We start from the raw sequence: 22,818 nt of genomic DNA on the forward strand, positions 1-22,818 counted from the left end.
ATAATAATAATAATAATAAGGATAATAATAATAAAAATATATATAAATATATCTCGAAAGGAAAATAAAGCACTAATACCTAAAAGAAATCTACAATTAATGTAATTAATTAAATTTTTCAATTAATCTCTCGGAGGTTGTTATCTGGAAAAAGAGCACATATACAGAATTTAACATGGCACAGAAGTGCATCAGTAACGATAATAATAATGACCATGATAGTAATAATAATAATAATAATAATTAAAAAAAAGCAACAAGTGTCTGAGTGTGTGGAGTATTTTTTTTTCATGAGCTACCTTACTTTAAGGAAGAAGGGGGGAATAAGAAAGCAAATCCAGATTATATAATATAAATGGGAATAATTGAGAGCCCAAGCTGAGCAAGGAATATTGGAAATATTATATAAAAAAAAGCGAGCAGAAAAAATTTTAATTATTATTACTCGTGAATGGTTATGGCTTCCTTGAAGTTAGTGCTCCACTTCCAGCTGTGCCTGTTACACTAGAACAGAAGAGGGCAGCACATATAAGACCTTTACTCACTTAAAAAAAGATAATAGTAATAATAATAATAATGATAATAATAATAAATTCAAAATTAATAAAGACATTGATGCTTTTATTCTCTTTTGTTTTAGAAGGCAATATTTTCTTTAAGTTTTTTCTTTTTTTCGTAATAATCATTTTTTTTAATGATTTGCTGAGCAAAATGCAGAACAAACAGAAGAGTATGAAAAAAATAACAGTTTCGTTTAAAGAATGTCACAAAGAACATATATTAAAAAAATAACCCACATAACAGAACGAAGTAAGTAAGAATAGAACAAAAAGAAATTGCTCTACAATTTTTTGTGATTGTAGGCAATGTAGAATAAATATATATATTTATATATATATAAATGTATGTGTGAATATATATAAAACTGGAAATATGGGCATACAGTGCACGAAATACTAAATAAGTGCCTTACAAAAGAAGTATATATATATATATATATTATATGTCTAATAATAAAAAAAACACCATTAGTAATATACTCACTGCTAATTTTCATAATAATAATAATAATATATATTATTTATTAAGGATGGAATGATATATATATGTATATTACATTAAAAATAGACAACTAGAGGGGCGGGGGCGGGTCTGATCCTTGGGACACATTGGAAATGCACTCAGAAAATGTGCATTAAAAAACAATTGAAGTTAGTGCAAGGGCAGTGCTGTGTAGTGTTTAGAATTAAGGATCCAGAAAACTAACAGGAAGCCAATAAAAAAGAACAGGATAGAGGAAAGAGAGAAGAAGAAGAAGAAGAAGAAGAAGAAAGATAAAATTACAAGAAAGAAAGTAAAAAAAAAAGTGAGATTAAAAACTTTGCACATAGACTACTGTAGCAACCGTCAATTATTCTTGAGTGCTCTGAGCACACGGCCACCGAGACAATACTTTCACACAAAGATGAGAATTGGTTACTTGTAGTTTTGTGTGGAGTCAATATATTTTTTTTTATTTATTCCTTATAATTACTAATCTATCTTACTATTTTATCAGTAAGAATTCTTATATACCGATAATTTATTCTATCTTATTTCACATCCTTATAATAATTAAAATGTTACGAAACTTTTATCCTTACCACAAAAGGGAAACAAATTTTAAAGGTAGAAAACAACATAACAAAACTCGTTAGGAATAACAAGAAAAAAGTGTTAAGGCAGTTTTGACAAAATATTATATATGATTGTCCACAAGAAAATAAAGGATAATGCTGCATGCAATTCCACACACTGCTACAGCACCAAATCTCATAACGATAAGTTTTAAAAATAAGGATTACCTTGCTTTGAGACTGTTGAGTTCCAGAGGGAGCCACTTGTTCTTGGAGTGTTGGAGAAAGACGGGACTCCATCGAACTATTATTGGAGGGCAATCTTTGTTCTTGTACAGATGCTAGCCTGTAAAACAAGGAGAAAATAAACGAAATTATTATTACTATTTTCATGCCGTTTTAATTATTGGGTTAAATATGCTAGTACGACATATAATTACGATATAAATAGATGCTAACATAATATTGAAGGTTTTTCTTTCTGACAAGTTGTTTTCATCTATATACACTGTACTCAGTAGACATGGCAACAATTGTTGGGAGATATAAGTTAAATATGATCAAGGACTGTCAATTGAAAATCAATCAGAATAGATTATCAATTTTCCTTTCCGAACTATGGTAGTTCGTTTGTTTTGAATTTCGTCCTTATTAAAACCGAAAATACAGGGAATTATCAAAATAATGGAAACACCTTTAAAAAAAAAACGCAACTTATCTGATCCAATGTGGTATTGGATCACCTTTGCCTTGCAATATAATCTGTATTCTTTGCAAAATTGAGGTATATAACCCGTAAATCATTTCCAGGGGAATAGTGGACCATTCTTCACGCGGTGAAGTACTCAATAATTGTGTCAGCGGTGGTGGAGGACGAAGTATGTATCTCACTCACTGCTTATACATGTTCAGTAATGTTTTAATCACAGATTGAGCCAGTCACGTATCTCAAATTACGCTTGAACATGTAAGCTGTGTGTACTGACGCATTGTCTTTCGCAAGACTACATCGTTGATAAGAAACAACATGTGCTCCATAGGATGTGCCTAGTCACCTACCTAGAATATCCACACAATTGATAAGAAAAAACATGTGTTTCATAGGATGCACCTAGTCACTTAAAGCATCCACACAATAAGAAACATCTGTTCCGTAGGATGCACCTAGTCATTTAAAACATCCATACAACTGATAAAAACATGTGTTTCATAGGATGAAACCTAGTCACCTAAAACATACACACAATTGGTAAGAAACGCCTATTCCATAGGATGCATCTGGTCACCTAAAACATCTGCACAATTGATAAGAAACAATATCTGCTCTTATAGGATGCACCTAGCTATCTAAAACATCCACACAATTGATTAGAAACAACATTTGTTTCATAGGATGCACCTGGTCACTTAAAATGTCCACACAATTGATAAGAAACAAGTTTGTTCCATAGTATGCACCTGGCCACCTAAATATCCACACAATCACTCGCATAAATTCGTCCTATGCGAATAGTAACAGGCACAACGAAATACCATGAACTTGCGGTCACACCACCATAAAGTAATTGTAGGAAATAGGCAGTCCGAAGCATATTCCTCTTTAAGAGTCCACTATACATAAATCCGGTCCGTTGTTGGTAACAAGTAGAAAAGTGACTCTTCGAACCACATCATTTTTTGCCATTAGCGATTTGAATCTCTTCGGCATATTTTGCTGACAAATCCCTGTAATTATGCATCTCTACACAAAACACGATATTTAAATTCTGACTTGGTCTTAAAATTAGTCTATCAGCATAACTTGTTGAATAAGTCACGGAACACTTTGCAAATACGGTGTATAAACCAAGGCAGCATATGAATTCATTTTCCTTTCTTTGAAGTACATTCAGAAACATTTTTACTTACGCTAAAAGTACGTTCTTGTGCATAGTAAAATAAACCAACGAAATACACATCCTTGTTTTCTGATATACAAATTAAGTAAACATATGATTTGTTAGTGTATATGACATTTCCTTGGAATTATAATCAATTTCACTAAATAAAATTGTCAACCTTCTAACTTGAAGTCAATACTCATTTCTATACAATTATATGAACACAAGGCGAGATCACAGCTTGGGTTCTTGTTAAGACATTGTAAACTTTTGTTTCCTCTGTATTTCTCTTTCTATAGCACTCGATCTTTTCGGTTTTCCTTTGAATATTACGCTAGTCCTATATTTTACTTCTACATATATTTGTGAGGTGGTTGTATAATCAAATACATTTCTTGCAGAGCGGCTCTACCATATGTGCACCATATGCATTTGCACGGAGCGTCAAGTTTCGAGGAGTGGCAAAATCTGTCATAACTATATTATTTAGAATAAATATTTCTTGTTTGAAACAAATTTCATAATAATGGTAGTTAAATTTACTAAGCTGACCTTCTATTTGAATACTACATTCATAAATCATGTTTAGGTCGCATTAGTTTAAGGTCACATGGACAGTGCTAAAGCAAATGGTCAGACAAATGCCAGCATGAATTGCTTGATTGTTGTCAAACATAAGAACTCAATTCTCGAACTGTAGCGAACACCTGTTCCATTTAGTTAGTTATCACAGTTTTGATATGAAAACTTGTCTTGTCTTTGTCACAAACAAGTTTCTCATCATTGAAGGTGGAAACATTTTTTTTTTAAATAGATGTAGATGGAAAATCAAGAAATAAAGATAAAAGAGCTAGTTGCACTGGAATTGCAAACTGATATATTGAGATTGAAGCTTGATATTGAATTCTATAAAAAGGATTACCATCTTTCCTCTGCAGGTATGTTTGCTTTACCTTTCACTAACATAAAAGATTATTATTTAAAGAAAAAAACAGACACTACGAGGCTGTATTTGTAGTGTTTAGGACTTTCTGAATGCTAGTGTCCTTTCCCCTCTTCGTTTTTGTTTATGGGGTGGCATACTTAAACTCGCGGCTTTTAAGATTTGTTCTTTCTGGGAGAAAGAACATTCGTAATTTTATACGCCATCTACAAAATAAATAAACGTATTTCCGCAAAAAGCTACATTGATGCAACCGAATCCGTGATTACTTCTAGCTATAGCATACTTGTAACAATATTTTTGCTATGTATTCTGGAAGCATATTTTTGGATGGTTTATTTCGTTAGTGGGTAATTCTTAACTTCATAGAATCTTCAACACTATTCAAATACGTAATCATCTTCTACTTCTTCAGTATCTTAAAAGAAGACTTCTGATTTATCCGTCACTCAAAGCCATAATTGAAAAGGAACAACTACGAGGAAAAATTAAACCTTCCTAAAAGGCTGTGAAAAATACAAAGCAATCAAATTACCTATCATAGTCTGATCGATACTAAACATAGTTTAGATCCCCACAGTATAACGAACAAAAACGAATTTCTGTTATTACATGTGCAAATAATAATGTTGCCAATTAAATTTACATGGAACAAAAATCTTTTCCCACAGCAATGCACATTATCTTGTTAAAAACTCAAGTTTACGCGGGGGGCTGCTGCTGTCAGATCTCATGATGTAGTTGCATTGTTACATATTTGAGTTGCACATCATCCTGGGATGGAAGGGTATATTTTTTTTTAAAAAAATGTGGAAATCAGTATTGTAGAAGCGAAACGGAATTCTACGGAAAGCATGGACTATTAATTCTCTCATGGTTAAGTGCGGCACTGAGCTATCGGATCGTTTTATACATATATCTTCTCATAAATCTTATTATTTGGTACGTTAATATTCTTTAAATTGTTGGTAAGCTTCTGTTTATTGTCTACAAGTAGTAGAGTAAGTAAATTTCACTACTTTATACGTTTACGCAATCCAAAACTTCCATTTTGCTTTTGAATCATGTGAGATACGAATTACATTACGAACCAAGGTAGCGTACTCAATAAGGTACGAGCTCCCTTGTCGTGATGAAATTAGGATATGCACTTTTGGCGCAGGGCACCCAGTTCGAATCCCGTTTGGAGCTCATGTTGTTCGGATCCCACGTTAAGCTGTAAGGTCCACATCTAATACAGCCTCGGTGCTGAAAGGGGAGCTAAACTTCAAATCACGCAACCAACCAATTGACAAGCCGCCTATCCCTGTCATCTTCGACAGTTTTCCAAACGGATGGGCCGGATTTGATCCAATTCTACTAATCACTCAAATGGGCTATAAAATGGGTAACTGAGAAGCTTGGGGATTAAAGGAAGTCGGAGCGTAGGGCTGTCTATCTTCCCACGTCACTTCCTGTACATGCCGGTCTTTTTTTTTTCTTCCTTGGGCATTTCCTCAAGAGATGTATCCTTTACCTTTAATTTTATACTGAATGTTTCTTTCAGGATCTTGCAGTGGCTACATAATTGTTTAGTACTTAATTTTGTTTATTTGTTGAGTGCTTTTACGAATAAATCAAAATATACTGAATAAAATTACGCAGATATCCCACTTTAATATTTATCCTCATTTCAATCTTTTTTAAATAAAAAATGTATATAACGGTGTTTAACATATAACGCCACCCAGACGGCATTATTTTGATTATTTTGCAAAATTTTGATTATTTCTGGTATATGTGTGGACTCTGGCCTAACCTAAAAGTATTTAGTATACGTTACCTTGGAAGTAATCCTACAACGATTGGACCAAATGCAACAACAAAACAATCACATGAACCAACGATTGGAACAAATGCAACAACGAGGTGATGAACAAAATAATCACATGAACCAACGATTGGAACAAATGCAACAACGAGGTGATGAACAAAATAATCACATGAACCAACGATTGGACCAGATGCAACAACGAGGTGATGAACGGTGGGAATAAATGCAACAACAAATGCAACAACAAAACAATCACCTGAACCAACGATTGAAACAGATGCAACAGCGAATTGAGGAACGGTGGGAACAAATGCAAATACAAAATAAAGACGATTTTAAGCAATTATATGAACAAATTGACGGTAAACTAGAACCTATGAATCAGCAATTTAGTGCGAAAATGGAGTTGAATGAAAGGAAGGTGGAACAAATATCACGTAAGTTCACGGTCGTGCAAAACTCACGGAAACAGACGTTAACGAGTATTCTATTCAAATCAGAGAGGTACAGGAGTAAGTTAATACACTGAAGGAAAAATGCATCCCAACTCACATGGAACATAATATTCAATCCAAGAAAGGTATTACTTCTTCTAATGTAGAACAGTTACCATACACGGTAAGGACGGCAGAGGAAAATACCAACTCGTCAGGATATAGTGAAGCCAGCTCTGACGGTGAAGAAAAGATGGTCCGTACTTCACGACATCAAAAGGTGGTACGTATGGGATGTCAAAATCGGAAAACTACGAGTAAAGGTAAGCCTTTGCGGGTCAGTGAGATTCGTTCTCTTACCAAATTTAGCGGAATGTCCGAAGATATTTCTGCTAGTGTATTTTTGGAAAAATTTGACTATGAGTATGCTTTGATGGGGATTGAGAAAGCGCAATTTCTAAGAATCTTACCGCATGTATTAGTGCCACCATGCTTAACATGGTTTAAAGCTATCCGCCATAATTTGCATAAATACTCTGATTTTGAGAATATGTTATTAGCTAATTATGAGAACGACTTCATGCTAGCAACAGAGATGCGTTAATCCGATCGGGACATTTCAATCCCAAGGTCCACAAGAATATTACTGATTTTGTAGTATCCACGTATAATGAATTGAAATCTATCAACCCATTCCATCCAGAGTCTCGAATTATCGCATCCATTCGTATATCACTGCCATTCAGATTACAGCAAATATTGATGTCAGTGCAATGCATTACTTTCAATCATCTACTTATGATTGTGCAGAATTTTGAAAGCCAGTCTTTAATGCAAAGCAATAATAGAAGACCAGACAGAGGAGAAAGTAATTATACTCGTAATCATGTCAATCAGGTTTCCATTCATAATGTAAATATACAGTCTGAAGATATTTCAAATTCTAGGTGGAATAGTAAACCTCGCTTTAATAGTGGATCAAATGGGCTGAATTCTACCAACCAACGAACCGAATCTAATTTTATCGGTAATACAACACAATCTAATCACAACAGAAATAATATGTTTTTTCAGAATCGCTGCGTAGACAGCAGGAATTATAGTAGTAGAAATCACAATATGATAACATCACATGGCAGACAAGAATGTACACAAGATTGCGCTACGCAATGTAACCTAACTCAATCCTATGGTAATATAACGTAACCTAATGTTGTGGCGTCCGAAAGAATATAATCGATTGATTTTTTGCTTTAAATATCATTATGATTTTATTTGTTATTCATACTTTATTTGAATTCTATAAGGTTTATGTAAATGATATATAACAGATGGCATTCAGTTTGAAAAGGAGGAAACTAAGATTTGTGGAGATATATAACGCATAATGTTATATTTTAATTCATGTTAATGTATATCCTGATGTTATGTTTTATTTTCGATATTATCAATATTTCGTCTTCGTTATGAATTTGTTTTGTATATTTATGCTATGATTATTCCTTGCTGTTTAAAATGATAATTTATAAATGTTTGTTACATAACATTGAAGCTTTAACAAATGCAATAGATAATTGTAATTTAAAGGAACAAATAGCTTAGCATAATGTTTTAGGTATCAAACCAAAGTATAATTGGAATAATTTATAAAATATATCTTTGTCAACTTTCTTTTGTGATTTTGCTCGAACAACTTTGATTTGTTAATTAAGATCTTTATGGCTTAAAAACGGACCTAAAATAATTTACAAACTGGACTTCTGACGTGCCCTATCGACGATATAAAATGTAAGAATATAATTAGTTATGAAATTGAAAATAAATATATTATTAATGTTAATATAAAATAAATATAATGAATAATAATTATGAAATGTAATTTGTATATACAAGGGTCGTCTAAAATGTGTAAAAGTTAACGCTCCAGAGTTCTTTTTCTTTTAATTGGTAAACTAATAAAAGAAAAGTCCGTTTAGCGCCATATACAACGGTATGTTGTATTCTTTATCGTATACTTGTATTCTTTATTGTATACTTGTATTCTCTTCGAGCAATAGTTGGTTTATAAATATATACAATCCAGTTTATTTTATAGAGGAAGAAAAAGAATAATATAATATAAGATATATATTTATATTTTTAATAAATAATTAAATGTGGATACGTAACTAAGAACGACGAACTGAAGGTTGTCATAGTAACAAACAAACAAGATATAATGTTATGTAATGTTATAGTCTCGCTGTCATGTTGTATGTGAGTTAATGTTTTACGAAGCTTCAAAAGATAATAAAAGGATTTAACAAGGTAATTTAGACTCGGATAATTTTACTCGGTCGGTCGATTTACGAACAATTGTGTTGTTATAACTTCTATCCTTAGCCAATTGGATCCAGTTTCTACTTTGTGTTTCTATTTCTGCGATATCCATCTTAATATTGTCCCTAAACTTGATGACCCTAACAATGTTTGGTAAACCGTACATATTACGTATATCCTCGTTATGAAGTTTCCGCCATTCCCCATTCCCGTTCCTCTTGGGTTCGAATATTTGTCTCAGGATCTTGTTCTCAAATACTTTCAATCTATGTTCTTCCTTCCAAGTAAGCGATCATGTTTCGCAACCATACAGAACAAAGGCATGGTTATCGTTTTATATATTCTAAGCTTCGAGTTCCTCGACAGAATTCGCAATGACAAGAGATTTTGAACTGAATAATAACACGAATTCCCTGCTTTTAGTCGACATTTAATTTCTTCGTGAATATGGTTTTCGTCTGTTAATATTGATCCTATATATTTGAAAGTATCCACTTCATCAAAAGTATTTTAACGCATCCATAATTTGCAGTATTATGATCCCAACGAACTTTCATGTATTTAGTTTTCTCTGCATTTACTTCTAAACCCATGTCCCTGTAAGCGTTTAATAAGACCTCTGCATTTCTTTCTATTGTTCTCCTATCATCCCCTATTAAATTTACATCATCAGCATATGCCATAACTTGGTGAACCCCATTCAACTCTAGGCCCTGGTTGCTATCTTTGATTTTCCTTATAGCGTATTCCAGAACAAAGTTGAATAATAATGGTGACAACGCATCTCCTTGTTTCAGGCCATTCTCGACGTGAAAGCTCGTGGACAAAAATTTTCCTACCCGGACTTTATTTTGGGATTCATTTAAACATATCTCAATTAATCCAATTAGCTTTTTCGGTATTCCAAATTCTGTAAGAATGTTGTACAATGCTTCTCTCCTAACCGAGTCGTGAGTCTTTCTAAAATCAATAAATAGTTGATGTACCGGAATATTGTATTCCCACTTCTTTTCGAGTATTATGGAATTTTATCATTACGTTTCCATTGAAATGCATATCCTAAGGAGAAGGGGTTCAAGTATCTTCAACAAACCTGTAACGCTCCACTTTGCTCATCTCCCGGCACAGCAGTCATCCATTCTATCGACCGAAGACGATATTATGACAACTGAACCGTTTAGCCCCTGTAGATATGCTGAGTCGCCACCATGCATAGAAAGATCGTGGAAATTTTCTATTTGTTTCAGATCCAAGTTCGGTGATGAGGCTGTAACGTTAATCGTGAAGGTTTCTCAATCACATTGCACGGTACGAGATAACAACCGTGACTCAATATGTAATACAGTCATTGAAGAAGGAATTTAACGTACACTATTATTTAAAACGTATCAATGATAACCTCAGAAATTAAAGAAATAAATACCAAACAAAATTTTTTCATGTTCTGTTTATAAAGATCTTGAATTCGGAACAATGTACATTAAATTATTTGTAGAAGTTAAAGTGAAATTTTACAATAAATACCAATGCTACATCTATGGAGACTAGCGTAGTGCATGTATTTAAAATATTACTCATATTATCAATTTTGGGACGTAGTCCATATAGTGGCTTTGTTCCATAGGCCTTAATATTGTAGATATCATGTTCATCTGATTCGCAAGTAATTTAATGTTGTGAAAGTAACCGACGATACATTCGTAGGCGTGTAATAAATTAACGAAATTAGATTAAAAGCAACGGACACAAGCATCATATAATATATGTTCCAGATTAAACTTCTTCTTTCGCAGCTTTCATTCATGCCCTGTTTCAGCTAACATCATAGGATAACAACAGTTTGGCGAAAAGGCTAATATATTCCACATGGGACATATTTCTTTACTATATTATATTTACTACACTTTATTTAATCCTTGATACATTTTTGTATTCTAATATTATCTTCATTTCGTATGATAAATAAAACCTTTTGCCTATGTCGTACATATCCATGTTTTGTTGCTAACCAAACTAGACATGACCTCAAAACCGCATCACAGAGAATTACGTTCTATCTGAATTTGCATAACTTAACTAGATTAAACCTAGTGCCGTGCTATTAAACGTTATTGTTAACGTCTTTTTACTAGAAATATTATGCCATTAAAATATATCGTAGGTATTTTTTTTTAGAATAAATATTACGCCAATAAATATAATTGAGTTGATATCATTTATAATAGTTTCCATGTCTACCACACGATTAATACAGATTTACTGAAATTTAGTTGAAACATTACGGTTTGTCGTGAAATTACATGTTTTCAGTTATTCGGCGGCATATAAGAAGAAGGGCTTAAGCCCCAGAAGAAGCTCTTTAGTTAATCATAATTATTATTCTCCTGCCCTCCATAATTAAAATATCTTCAGTGTTTTAACAAATATTTTCTAAATAAATACTATTGAAATTATATTACCAACTTAAACAGTGGTTTCCTTTTTTCTACACTTTATATCCAATTATTTTGTTTATAATCAATATTTCAGATAACATCGACTTGTTTATCAGTAACCTGTTCTTTTTTTAAGTTTTAAATTAATAATTTTCTTCTTCTTCTTGTTCCGAGAAAGAAAACCATTTCGCCAATCGGCACTTAGTAATTATAAGGTAATTAATATCTTTCAGGATACAGATATATAATCCGCGTTACCTTATTCAGATATTTTGGGAAAAAAAGAGAAAATTGGGAGGGATAGTGCTGGCTGGAGAATACGCTGCGTACAGTATAAATAGAAAAGGAAAGTAGTACGGAGTATTAACAGAAGCGAAAGAAAGTTTATGTATTTTGGGTGTAGTAGAGGAAAGAGATAGAATGATCGGAAGGTATCGTGATCGGAGAATGATGTTGCGTACAGCATAAATAGAAAAGGAGAGTAATAAAGAGTATTAAAAGAAGTAAAGAAATTGGATGTAATAGAGAAAAGAAATAGAATGGTCGATCCTAAGGAAAATCATATAAGATGATAAAACAACTTCCACAAAATAAGACAAAAATAATTCTTCTGTTGCCCATTAATCTTCGATTCAGAAGAGACGACAAAGTACAGGAATATAATTCTTGCTAATAAAACTATCTATCTGTAGAAATACAGAAAATTTACGGAAAGTGATTAGCCTAACCTACCCAATAATACATTTTCATCACTGTGTACGTAACTAAATCTGTTTGATTAATGTCCGTTGGAATATGCCTTTCCGTTTCTATTCTGTTTCTCTTTCTTTTCTAGGTCTTCCCTGGCACCTGATAAATATCTTTAATACCAGACACACTAACAAACTTCATTTTGCTCGGAGAAAACTTTTATTCTGTAGTATCATGTACAGGGGAATGGGAGAAACGGGAATGGGGAATGGCGGAAACTTCATAACGAGGAACTACATAACTTATACGGTTTACCAAATATCGTTAGGGTCATCAAGTCTAGGAGGCTTAGGTGGGCAGGTCATTTAGCCAGGATGGAAGAAAGTAGAAACGCTTTCAAAGTCTTGACTGAAAGACCAATCGGAAAACGACCATTAGGAAGATCTAGGCGCAGATGGGAGGACAATATTAAGATGGATCTCGTAGAGATAGGAATACAAAGTAGAAACTGGATCCAATTGGCTAACGAGTCAGTGGAGAGCTTTTGTGAACGCGGCATTGAGCCTTCGGGTTCCATAAGCCATAGAGTTAGTTAGTTAGTTAGTATCATGTACACATATCGGAAGTGAGAAAAAAAAGTTCGTTTTCTTTTTTCTGAAAATGAACCTACAGTATCATACATTAAATTTAAAATATTTGAATATAATAGATTTTACCTAATGAGACCACTGATTAATAGGATTAGCCAGACAATATGTCCAAAATCAATAGTTCGAATATTATCCTATAAAGCGGAATGCACACACCGATTAATATAACCAGTATGATAATACGCGTACAACCATAATCCATGATCCCATGAAACGAAATCCATTGAATCTCTTATTGACCATAAAGAGACATTGAATAGTACTAAATGATAGTAATAATAGGACTTGCAGAGCAAAGCATTGACATGAAATAAAATGTTAATTCTGCGCATCCGTCTATAGTACTTTAAAATCCATCTAACTAGTCTTAGGACAGATAATTGAACTAAAGGCTCGCGATGTACGTTTCTATAAATAAATAAATAAAATCCACGGAAATAGTGTTTGTCCCTACAAAAGTCATACTAATTTACAATGGTTCCCTACACACACACACACACACGCACACACACGCACAATAAAAATATGAACGCGATATCACTGAAGAGACCTTTATAAATGCAAGCGAATTTAGATTAGCTATTTGAGTAGTGACAAAATTAAAGAAAAGAGAAACGTCCCACAATAAAGCAAGCAGATCACGTCTATCCTCCGAGAAGATACGATGCAAACAGGATTTGAGAAAATTATAACACTAAACAAGAATTTTGGGAATGATTCAAAAAATGCATCAAAAGATTGCGATCTTGATTTTGGGATCAAGGGCCATAAAATTTTTGAACGGCCCCAAAATCGAGTTTCCGTATTTTCTATGGAATAAGCACATCATGCTGAGTTAAGTGACAGTTTAGGTTTAGCTCCACTATATGTAGTTCTCCAGATATAAGGCCTACAAGAAAATTTTTGATTGAAATATATTGGATCTTTTGATAAAAAAAAGGAACTTTTATTTTTTAAAAAAAATATTTATTTATTGGCGGGAAGGATGAGGATCTAAATTCGAAGTTGAGTTCATAAGTACTTCATATTCGTTTCAAAGAACATTCTTAGGTAAACAAGCAAAGAAAATGATCTGAAACTTACCTCTTTAATGTGACCAATGTTCCTGTCAGCTTTTTGCATCTTTTTAAAGCACTTTCCAATCTTTCAGGCTCTTCCTTCAAAAACCTACAAAGAACAATGACTGAATGTAATACCTGTCTGTAAAAAAGGCATCAATATTAAATTTAAAAAGTTAAATTCTTCGAAAATGTTGCACTCTTCTTTAAAGTTCATAAAAAGTTCCCTCTTAAACGAAAATTTCAATGTTCTGTGCATTTTAAAACTAATTTTGCACATGAAACACTTTAGATCATTGTTCATGACGATAATAATAATAATAATAATAATAATAATAATAATAATAATAATAATAATAATAATAATAATAATAATAATAATAATAATAATAATAATAATAATAATAATAAATTGGCTGCTTTAATCAGTGTTTGCAATGAGGTTTATTTTCTTCCTTCATATAATATTGCTGCCTAAAACGGGATATAAATTGGAGCCATAAAGTTTAGGAAAAAAAAAAGCCAAGTTTAGGAAGCCATCTGAAATGTTGTTCACTGGATAAGTGTTCGTTATGAATGCCGAGACAGGACAATTATGAAACAATATCGGTTCGTTGGTAGAAGAACAGTTTGTCTGTAGTGACTGTTAGAATTAAAGAGAGGACGTGTAGAAGTGTCTTTAAGTACTTGTACTAGAAGAGCATATAAAAAAGAAACGTATGTATTAAAATAAGGCTTGTTTGACTCGTAGCAGCTGTTTTATTTTTATATATTTTTTTTTTTTGGGGGGGGGGGGTATCAAAGCTACAATAGTAGATCTAATGATACGGGTTTAATTTGAAGAGTGTTTACTTAGGACCAGTGTAAGTTATATAATTATCACGTAACATACCAGTAATCTCAAAAGAATGAATGAGCTCAACTGGATAAGAAAGAAAGACAGTCAATAATATTAGAAAATGGAGAGCTTTCTTCTTACCATCACAATGCAGTTTAACTGCACTACACTACCACTGGTAGTAAAATTGATGTGTAGGGTGGATTGTTAAACACTCTTTAACAGTTTTTAAATGACTATTTCACATAATGCACCTTGCTGGCGTTTCAGATGCACTCCATTATCTGTACTAAATTGTGAAAAAGAGAAGAAAATCATTGCAAATAATAAAGAGGTTTATATACAGGGTGTATCAAAAAGAACTTTACAACCTTGAAAAAGTATATATATATATATATATTGATTGATTCATTTATCTTACAGACATAGTTTTGGTGTCATTTTGTAGCAAAATACATCAAGTTTTGACTGACATAGTATACTAGTTCAGAAACAAGTCACTGCAAGCGCTAGCGGCAGTTGCAGCAAAGATGGCTGCCTTTACTGGTCCCGAGCGTGCTAGTTGTGTGTTTTGTTTGAAGAATCCAAGTCTGCTACAACTGTGCAATGTAATTTTCCTACAAAGTATGGTAAAGATCCTCCCAGAAAGCCTACTATTTATCAAGTAGTATTAGTGTTTCATTGAAACTGGATGTTCCATAAGACACAATAAATCTTCAGGTCGTCCCCGTACGTCTAAAGACGTTATAGAACAAGTGAGACTTCAGATGGGATGTGTGTCGAGTCATCAATAGAAGCCACATTGAACCTCTTTAGGTATAAGGTAATAATAATAATAATAATAATAATAATAATAATAATAATAATAATAATAATAATAATAATAATAATAATAATAATAATAATAATAATAACTTGATTATTTTGCTACAAAATGACACCAAAACCATGTCTGTAAGCTAAATAAATAAATCAATTTGAGTTTTCAAAGTTGCAAAGTACTTTTTGATACACTCTGTATATTACGTTGGTCCTTATTTTTTGACTTCCGAGTTCTTTTGAGTCTTATTCCCTAAAAACTGGTTCCATATCAGACCAAACGAAAACACACGAGAAAAACTATCTCAATTGAGCAATATCAATCCCAAGCGATATCAAGTTTTGAATGCAAGGCAAAATACCTTCTAAGTTTAGAATGACTAGAGGGAGTGACCCCCATATCTTGGATAGGGATAGCGGAGGTAGAACCGCATTTACTGCTGTATACTACCACGATGGCGGCCGCCTTCAAGTTCACCATTTTCGACACAGGTCTTTTTATTTTATTTTACTTTATTTTAAGGAAGGGATAATATGACATATCGGTTTGGGGTATTTGTTCACCACAAACACACATTTGACGATATTTTCATCTTATCACTAATCATTTAAAAGTTGATTTGATTTGATTTTTTTAGTTTAGCATCCCTTTCAGTAGCGAGGCTATATGAGATGCGGACCTACAGTTTAACGTGGAATCCGAACCACATGAGCTCCAGCCGGGGATCGAACCGGGTCTCCCATACCAAAGGTGCGTACGCTAACCGCTTAGCCACAAGAGAGCTCCCATTTAAAAGTTGTTCCCTTCATAATATATATTTATTAACTTACAATTGTCTTACAAGGTAACTTTGCCTCATATTGTATACTCTAAATGCCTTCAAAACTTGAGGTCGCTTGGGGCACCATATAATATTATTCAATTGAGATAATTTTTCTCATGTGTTACTTTGGTTTGATATGGAACCATTTTAGAGAGGGGGAGGGGATTCTAAAATTAAGGACCACGCTAATGTACATATATATGTAGAGTTATGTTTCTAACAAGAAATATGTGTGGAATTACCAATGCTTAGCTAAATGTAAAAACACACGCGAGTTTAGGAATGTCTATAGCATTTGTGCGTCCAAAGAAAAGCATACATTTTATTAAACGGTAAAGTCATTGAACTGTACCTAGCTGAAATGCTGTTGCACACCATGAGGAAACAAGAAAGACACCAAATAATACAGAATCGGGAATACTTATTGAAATTGAAATAATCAAAAATTCTGTATCGGCGTATAACATGCATTTCGAGTGTTATTCTTAAAAAGCAAAAGTCACGACCGCAAATTCGATATGTAATTCATTACTAACATAATGCAATTACTCGTTTAGCATAAAGATACAAACATTTATAGGACTGTTAGATAAATAATTAAACATACTTAACTGGTGTTGATAAATGCAGGTGTGGCCCAAAAGTAGGTATACACCCTTACATTGATCAAGTATAACATTCTAGTTTATGGATTTATTTGCTTCGGCTCTTCCGAGCTTAAGATGTAAGTAAAAACAGATTAAGAACCAATAATAAAGAATCTAAGTCTACCTGATGGATAACAATAAGAAATTATATAAAATGCAATAACCTAGTCAGTACGGTACTGTATACCTACTTTTGGGCCACCCTATGTATATCTTAGGATTAGGAATGAGATTTCTAGGCTTTCGGCATCTATAGCCATGTCAACCCATCACATATGAGGAATGACGTCTCTTGGCGATCTCGGAGTATTGAGGATGAAAGAAAGGAATGAGAAAGGAAGGAAGCGTCCTGGGACCAATATGTCAGGTACCATCCGACATCTGCTTATTGTGAATGAGGAAAGCCCAGGAAAACCTCACTGAGTAAGGTTGGCCTGAGAAAGCTTTAACACTTTCTTGGCTCACCCGGAATCGAATTGGGACTCATATATATACACACTACTATAAAATGCCGAATGCCCTTTGAAAGATTAGATCTTAAAGAAAATAATAAATACATTCAAAACAACTAAATACATCTACTTACTTTTCTTCTCTCACAACCTTTTCCATTTCTGAAGCTATAATACTTTTCATGCCTTCCTGCAAATTTGGAAATCGCACCTTCAAATCTGCCACTGTTTTACTATAAGAAATGTACAAGAAATATTTGTTAGTTTTAGCAGAGTAATGAATACATAATATTCAAAATGTATTGTGTTTTCTTAATAGGCGCAATGTACTGCCGCACGTAAAGTTATTTACAATACAAAACAAGTCGGATACTTTTCTGTCACACCCACTCTCCTCAGCCCTTTTAAACTGGTATTTTCCTACCTTAAACCAAAAACGACAGTACTTTTAAATTAAAACTAAATACTTTAAATTAAATCTAGATATAACCCGTACTTCTTAGGTGTTATAAATAGATTCAACTTTTTAAAATTTCTATCATTTGCCCTTTAAGAAGAAATATTAAAAAAGAAAGAAAAACATTGAAGAATGCGACAGAAGTTCTTATATGAAACTACGTACCTCGAAACTTGTATACAAAATTAAATTTTTCGTTTTAATACCATTTAGGCTACTAAAGAAATTGATAATAAATGTAACAAAAGTAGCTTATATTTAACTATCTCGAACTTGCAACCCTACGGAATAAAATGTTTGTTATAATGCAACCATATGGAATAAAATGTTTGTTTTAATATCATCTAAACTAAATGAAATGAAATGAGATTTGTAGTTGTATGCCCTTTAGGCTAATGGAGACGAACGATGAATGAATGTAAATGATTATCAAATAATTGGTGAAATGAAAATTAGGAAGGAAACGGGTGAACCTCGAGGAAATCCATGGACATGATGTCAATTACAAACTCATATTGACTGGGATCGAATCTGGGACTCCTTACACGAGACAGAGGCGATCTACCACTGAGTTTCCACTTTCTTTTCTTTTTTTTTTTCCTTCTTCCAAGATGTCAAGCTCAAAATTCACCAGCATTAAGCATCCACCCACTAAAAAATCAGCAAACTGTGTAAAATGTAATTACTGAATTATTTTACAAAAATACGTCTTTTGGAGAAATTACAAAGAGTAAAGTTAAACAAGGATACCTATCTACTATCGTGTAGGTTTCTTCTGCCCTTAAGAACTGTAGCAACCCGGCAAGGTAATGACTCCCCCAGCTTGTAAACATTGTCTGAAGATAGTGTAAGTCGCACAGTCAACGTTCATTGAGGACGCACTGACCTTTGTACTGTGACTGGTCCCCGGATATTTTCCCTGCATTTGCATAATCCTCGCAACTATGGTACGTGAAAACTCCAGTTGTTTCTCAATCTGTGAAGTGAAGTGCCCCATTCGTCGAGCGCCAACAATCTGCCCTCAATCGAACGCGTCTAAATTCCGTGCTTTTCCCATTCCTCTTGTCACGACTACTACGCCTGCCACAGTTCATGCTTATTTATACTCCCAATACGAGTGATCGGGGCAACCTACAGTATATGTGAGTGTGGCACTGCAAGAACTTCAGTCAGATGTGCCTAATTCGGTGACACGACAGTGTACAGTTTTGTTACATAATAATAATAATAATAATAATAATAATAATAATAATAATAATAATAATAATAATAATAATAATAATAATAATAATAATAATAATAATAATAATAATAATTTGCAATTATATTTTTCATCTAAACTTTTCAGATGAATGTAAATTCTTTCGAACGTATTGGTTGAACTATACTCTTGCCTATGGCTATAAAAAGGAATAAATAAAAAATAGTGCATGACTTTCGACTAACCAATATGGCACATGATAATACGAAAATGTCTTTACCTCTCTACATGCTTTCAAAATCATACACAACTATCTCTCTCTCTTTTGAATGAATGATTAGTTTTCTGCTTCCGAAGGAAGAGTAGAATTCAATTCTTGTTTATATTAAATGTAGATCGAATCCTTCGTGCAACAGGCACCATTTAAGTTTTTAAATTCCAAACGAACAATCTGCATTACGAGAGTGATTCATAAGCATGGGCGCCCGAAGGGGAGGGCAGGGATGGGTCCAAGCCCCCCCCCCCCTGGCTCACGAAAAAGTATTAAATTTCTTAAGATTTTCTTAATACAAATAAAAAAAAACCGAACGTAATATAGCAACCAGGGCCCCCCATTAGAAAAGTTTCTTCGAGCGTCCATGGCCATAAGTTTTGCAATATTCTGATACACAATATTTCTGTATTTATTACAACATAAAATGGAATCAGATTAACATTCAAACTATAGCTCCTAGTGTTAGACTATCTGCAGCCACCTTCTTGAGAGTTCCTCGATTCCACGTCCACGTCAATACCACATATTGTCCTTAGAGACAAAGAAGTCAGTCACTGCTAGTTCAATCTCCTGCTGGTTGATACGGCAGCGTGAGTTCAGGAAGTACACCATAGGCCGGAACAAGTAGTAAATCTGAAGGGGGGCAGTCAGGGCTATATGCCAGGTGTGACAACAGTTTGATACCATTAAGATCCGGATTTTCTTCTCTCTCGTTTTTCGAGGCGAGGTGATTTTTAATTGTCCTGTTGCAGAAGGCCCGCTTAAGATTCACCAGTACAGAATATTTTCGGCGTAGTGCTACATACATCCTCCCCAACTGTTCGGAATAAAGATCGGTATTGACTGTGCGACAGTTAGGGACAAACTGAAGTAAATGATCCCCTTATAAATCCACCATACACATAGTATGACTTTATGCTCGAAACGGCCGTGTTTGACTATCAGTTCTGGAAGTTACTCCTAGCTCAACCACTGTTTTTGCACATTCGGATTCCAGAAAAACATCTACTTTTAACTATGTGACAATCCATTTAGGAAACGCACATCACACGAATTTTGCAGCAGTTATAGAAACACATCCATTCTCCTCTGAGCCTGAGCTGGGGTCAACTTATGTGGCAGTTCCTGATGGTTTTCCCGAGTTCGTGCCGTGAAGATATCACACTACAGTGGAGTGGAACATTCCTAGTGGCCAGACCTTGCTTGATCATCGACACTTTTAAAACCTGCACGAAATTTCTGAAACCAACGAATTGATGTGTTGTCCTGCACTGCACCTTTTCCTTTCGCGTGACAAATGTTTTGGGTTGTTGTTGCAGTGGATTCATACAGTAATAGTTTACGTAATAGATCATTTATCGCCACTGCCACTAAAAACTGACTGAAGATACTGACAAGGTGGAGGCCTCCGTGTTAAATAGTTCATTTGCCACACTATTTCTTGAGCCAGTTTAACCTTATGCTTAAGGTCGATTGCGGCGTATACACGCACCTACTGTTTGAATTGTGGAAATATTGCAAGACTTATGTCTCATCATTGTACTATTAAACGATGACTTTGCTATCATGATATATTTTTTACCTACTCAATGCTGTCTGAATATAGTCTGATCATCACGCTGCATAATTGAAAAAATTTCCGTATATCTAGTATTGTCAAAAATAACGTTCTGTGTGGTCGTCTATGCACTTGAAGCCTAAGTTAACATAAGTCACGTAATTTCAAATCTAAGATAAAATATGTGTTTACTTATTCCACATGAGCTCTTTCAAATTAACATAAATAATATTAATAACAAAAATAGTAGAAGCTGTATTCAATATTAAAAATAATCTTGTCGGTTCGGTCATCTGTCTTCCTTATTATTAGAGCAACCCACATTATGCTTTATTTTTTGTTTAATTATGCTTTATTGTTTTCCAAATTAGGCTTTATTATGCTTTATTTTTAATTTCAATCATTGTTTTACATGAATCGTTTATAATGTAAAATATTTACTATACATTAAATATTCTAAATATCTTGATCTATTTATTAATATTTTATGCGGCCAGTTTCTTTCATATTTAATGAACTTCTAGAGGTGCATATATACAGAAAGGGAAAGTGAAAGATGTCACCAAAAAGTACAGAAAGTGCTCAAGTTCAAGAAGTACACATAACAATATAGTGTGGATTTCTTGTGTACTATTTATTGTTGGCGGAAAATTTTCTTCCTCTTTTCCTTTTTTCTTTTCTGTACATCAAAGGATTACACCAAAAAGTTTACAGAAGTAAAAATAAGCTTTTCATTGTTGCATTGTTATGTTTTCAATGATTTTGCAATGTAAATATTGGTTTTAAAAAATATTAATAGAGTATGTTAAACTTACAGTTAAACAGAATTTTCCAACAAATTGTACTAAATATTTTAAATTACGCTTTATGCTTTATGTTCTAAAATTATGCTTTATTATGCTTTTAAAATTAGTTTCTTCTGGACCCTTAGACAACCACAACCATGTTGAAGATACCAACCATATGTATAAATTGTTGTTATGCTTTTTATGCTCTTTATGCTTTTGGGTTGCTCTACTTATTATAAATCTCAGGTATGGCTATGCGATTTCAGGATTTGATATCGATATCGATAAAATATTAAAACAACCGATATTTCGAAAAATAATAATACAAGTATATCGAAAAGTATTAAAATATAGAATATCAAAATATCGGAAAACATTGAAATAATGAATACCAAAATATGAAAAAAATATTAAAATATCGAATGTCAAAAATATCAAATATCGATCAGAAATATTTTTGATAGTAATATTTGAATATATATCGATATATCGAAAATCACACAGCCTTACTCTTAGAAGTCCTATTAGCAAGTGACCTGACTGAGACAAGTACAATACTTACCTAGATTTACTTAGAATAAGAGCCATATTCTCTACGTCAGACATGTTGACCCGTGTTTTTCTATTGATTACATTGCCCCTAAGTTCCTCCACTGTGCTCTCTAGCTCACTACAGAAAGATAAAGAAAAAAAGGTTAGCTAAATACAACAACAGGCTAACATAATCTATTAAAACTGTAGCCTATTGTTTCATTACCACACAAATTATTTCAAGAGACGGAAATTACGTTTGAGATATGAACCAATAGACAGCTGCTAAATTTGAAATCAACAAAATGAACACAATCGCGAACATGAACGGAAGTTTTTACGGTAGAGTTGAAGGATTAAGCTTATTTTAGGGAAAAAAAAAATCATATTGTAAAATTTTGTTTGTGTAGGAGTAGGTAGAGCAAATTACAGCTTGGAATTGATTTTTACTATCGCTTTTTTTATTATAAAAATCCTTTATAAACAGTACTTTACAAAAATACTACAATAATGCAAATTTTTAGTATAAGGTAAAAGTAGTATTTTTTTTTTATCTAATAGTCCTGAGGAGATTTTTCAGTAGCGAATTAC

At 33.3% G+C, this 22,818-nt stretch overlaps 1 protein-coding gene across 25 annotated transcripts in view; it reads right to left on the minus strand.

Moving 5' to 3' along the window:
- LOC145668871 (coiled-coil domain-containing protein AGAP005037-like) overlaps positions 1-22,818 on the minus strand; it is a 1,021,830-nt gene that overhangs the window by 21,044 nt on the left and 977,968 nt on the right. For all 25 annotated transcript variants that reach the window (XM_081737111.1, XM_081737106.1, XM_081737121.1 and 22 more), the window contains 4 exons: positions 22,259-22,366; positions 17,553-17,651; positions 13,864-13,947; positions 1,845-1,962 (listed from right to left, as the gene is read on the minus strand). In XM_081737111.1, the coding sequence (XP_081593237.1) occupies positions 1,845-1,962; positions 13,864-13,947; positions 17,553-17,651; positions 22,259-22,366 (409 nt within the window). The remainder of the gene's footprint in view (positions 1-1,844; positions 1,963-13,863; positions 13,948-17,552; positions 17,652-22,258; positions 22,367-22,818) is intronic.

The sequence above is a fragment of the Thermobia domestica genome, chromosome 13 (genome assembly GCF_964235325.1).
Source record: "Thermobia domestica chromosome 13, izTheDome1.hap1.1, whole genome shotgun sequence".
Classification (NCBI taxonomy): domain Eukaryota; kingdom Metazoa; phylum Arthropoda; class Insecta; order Zygentoma; family Lepismatidae; genus Thermobia; species Thermobia domestica.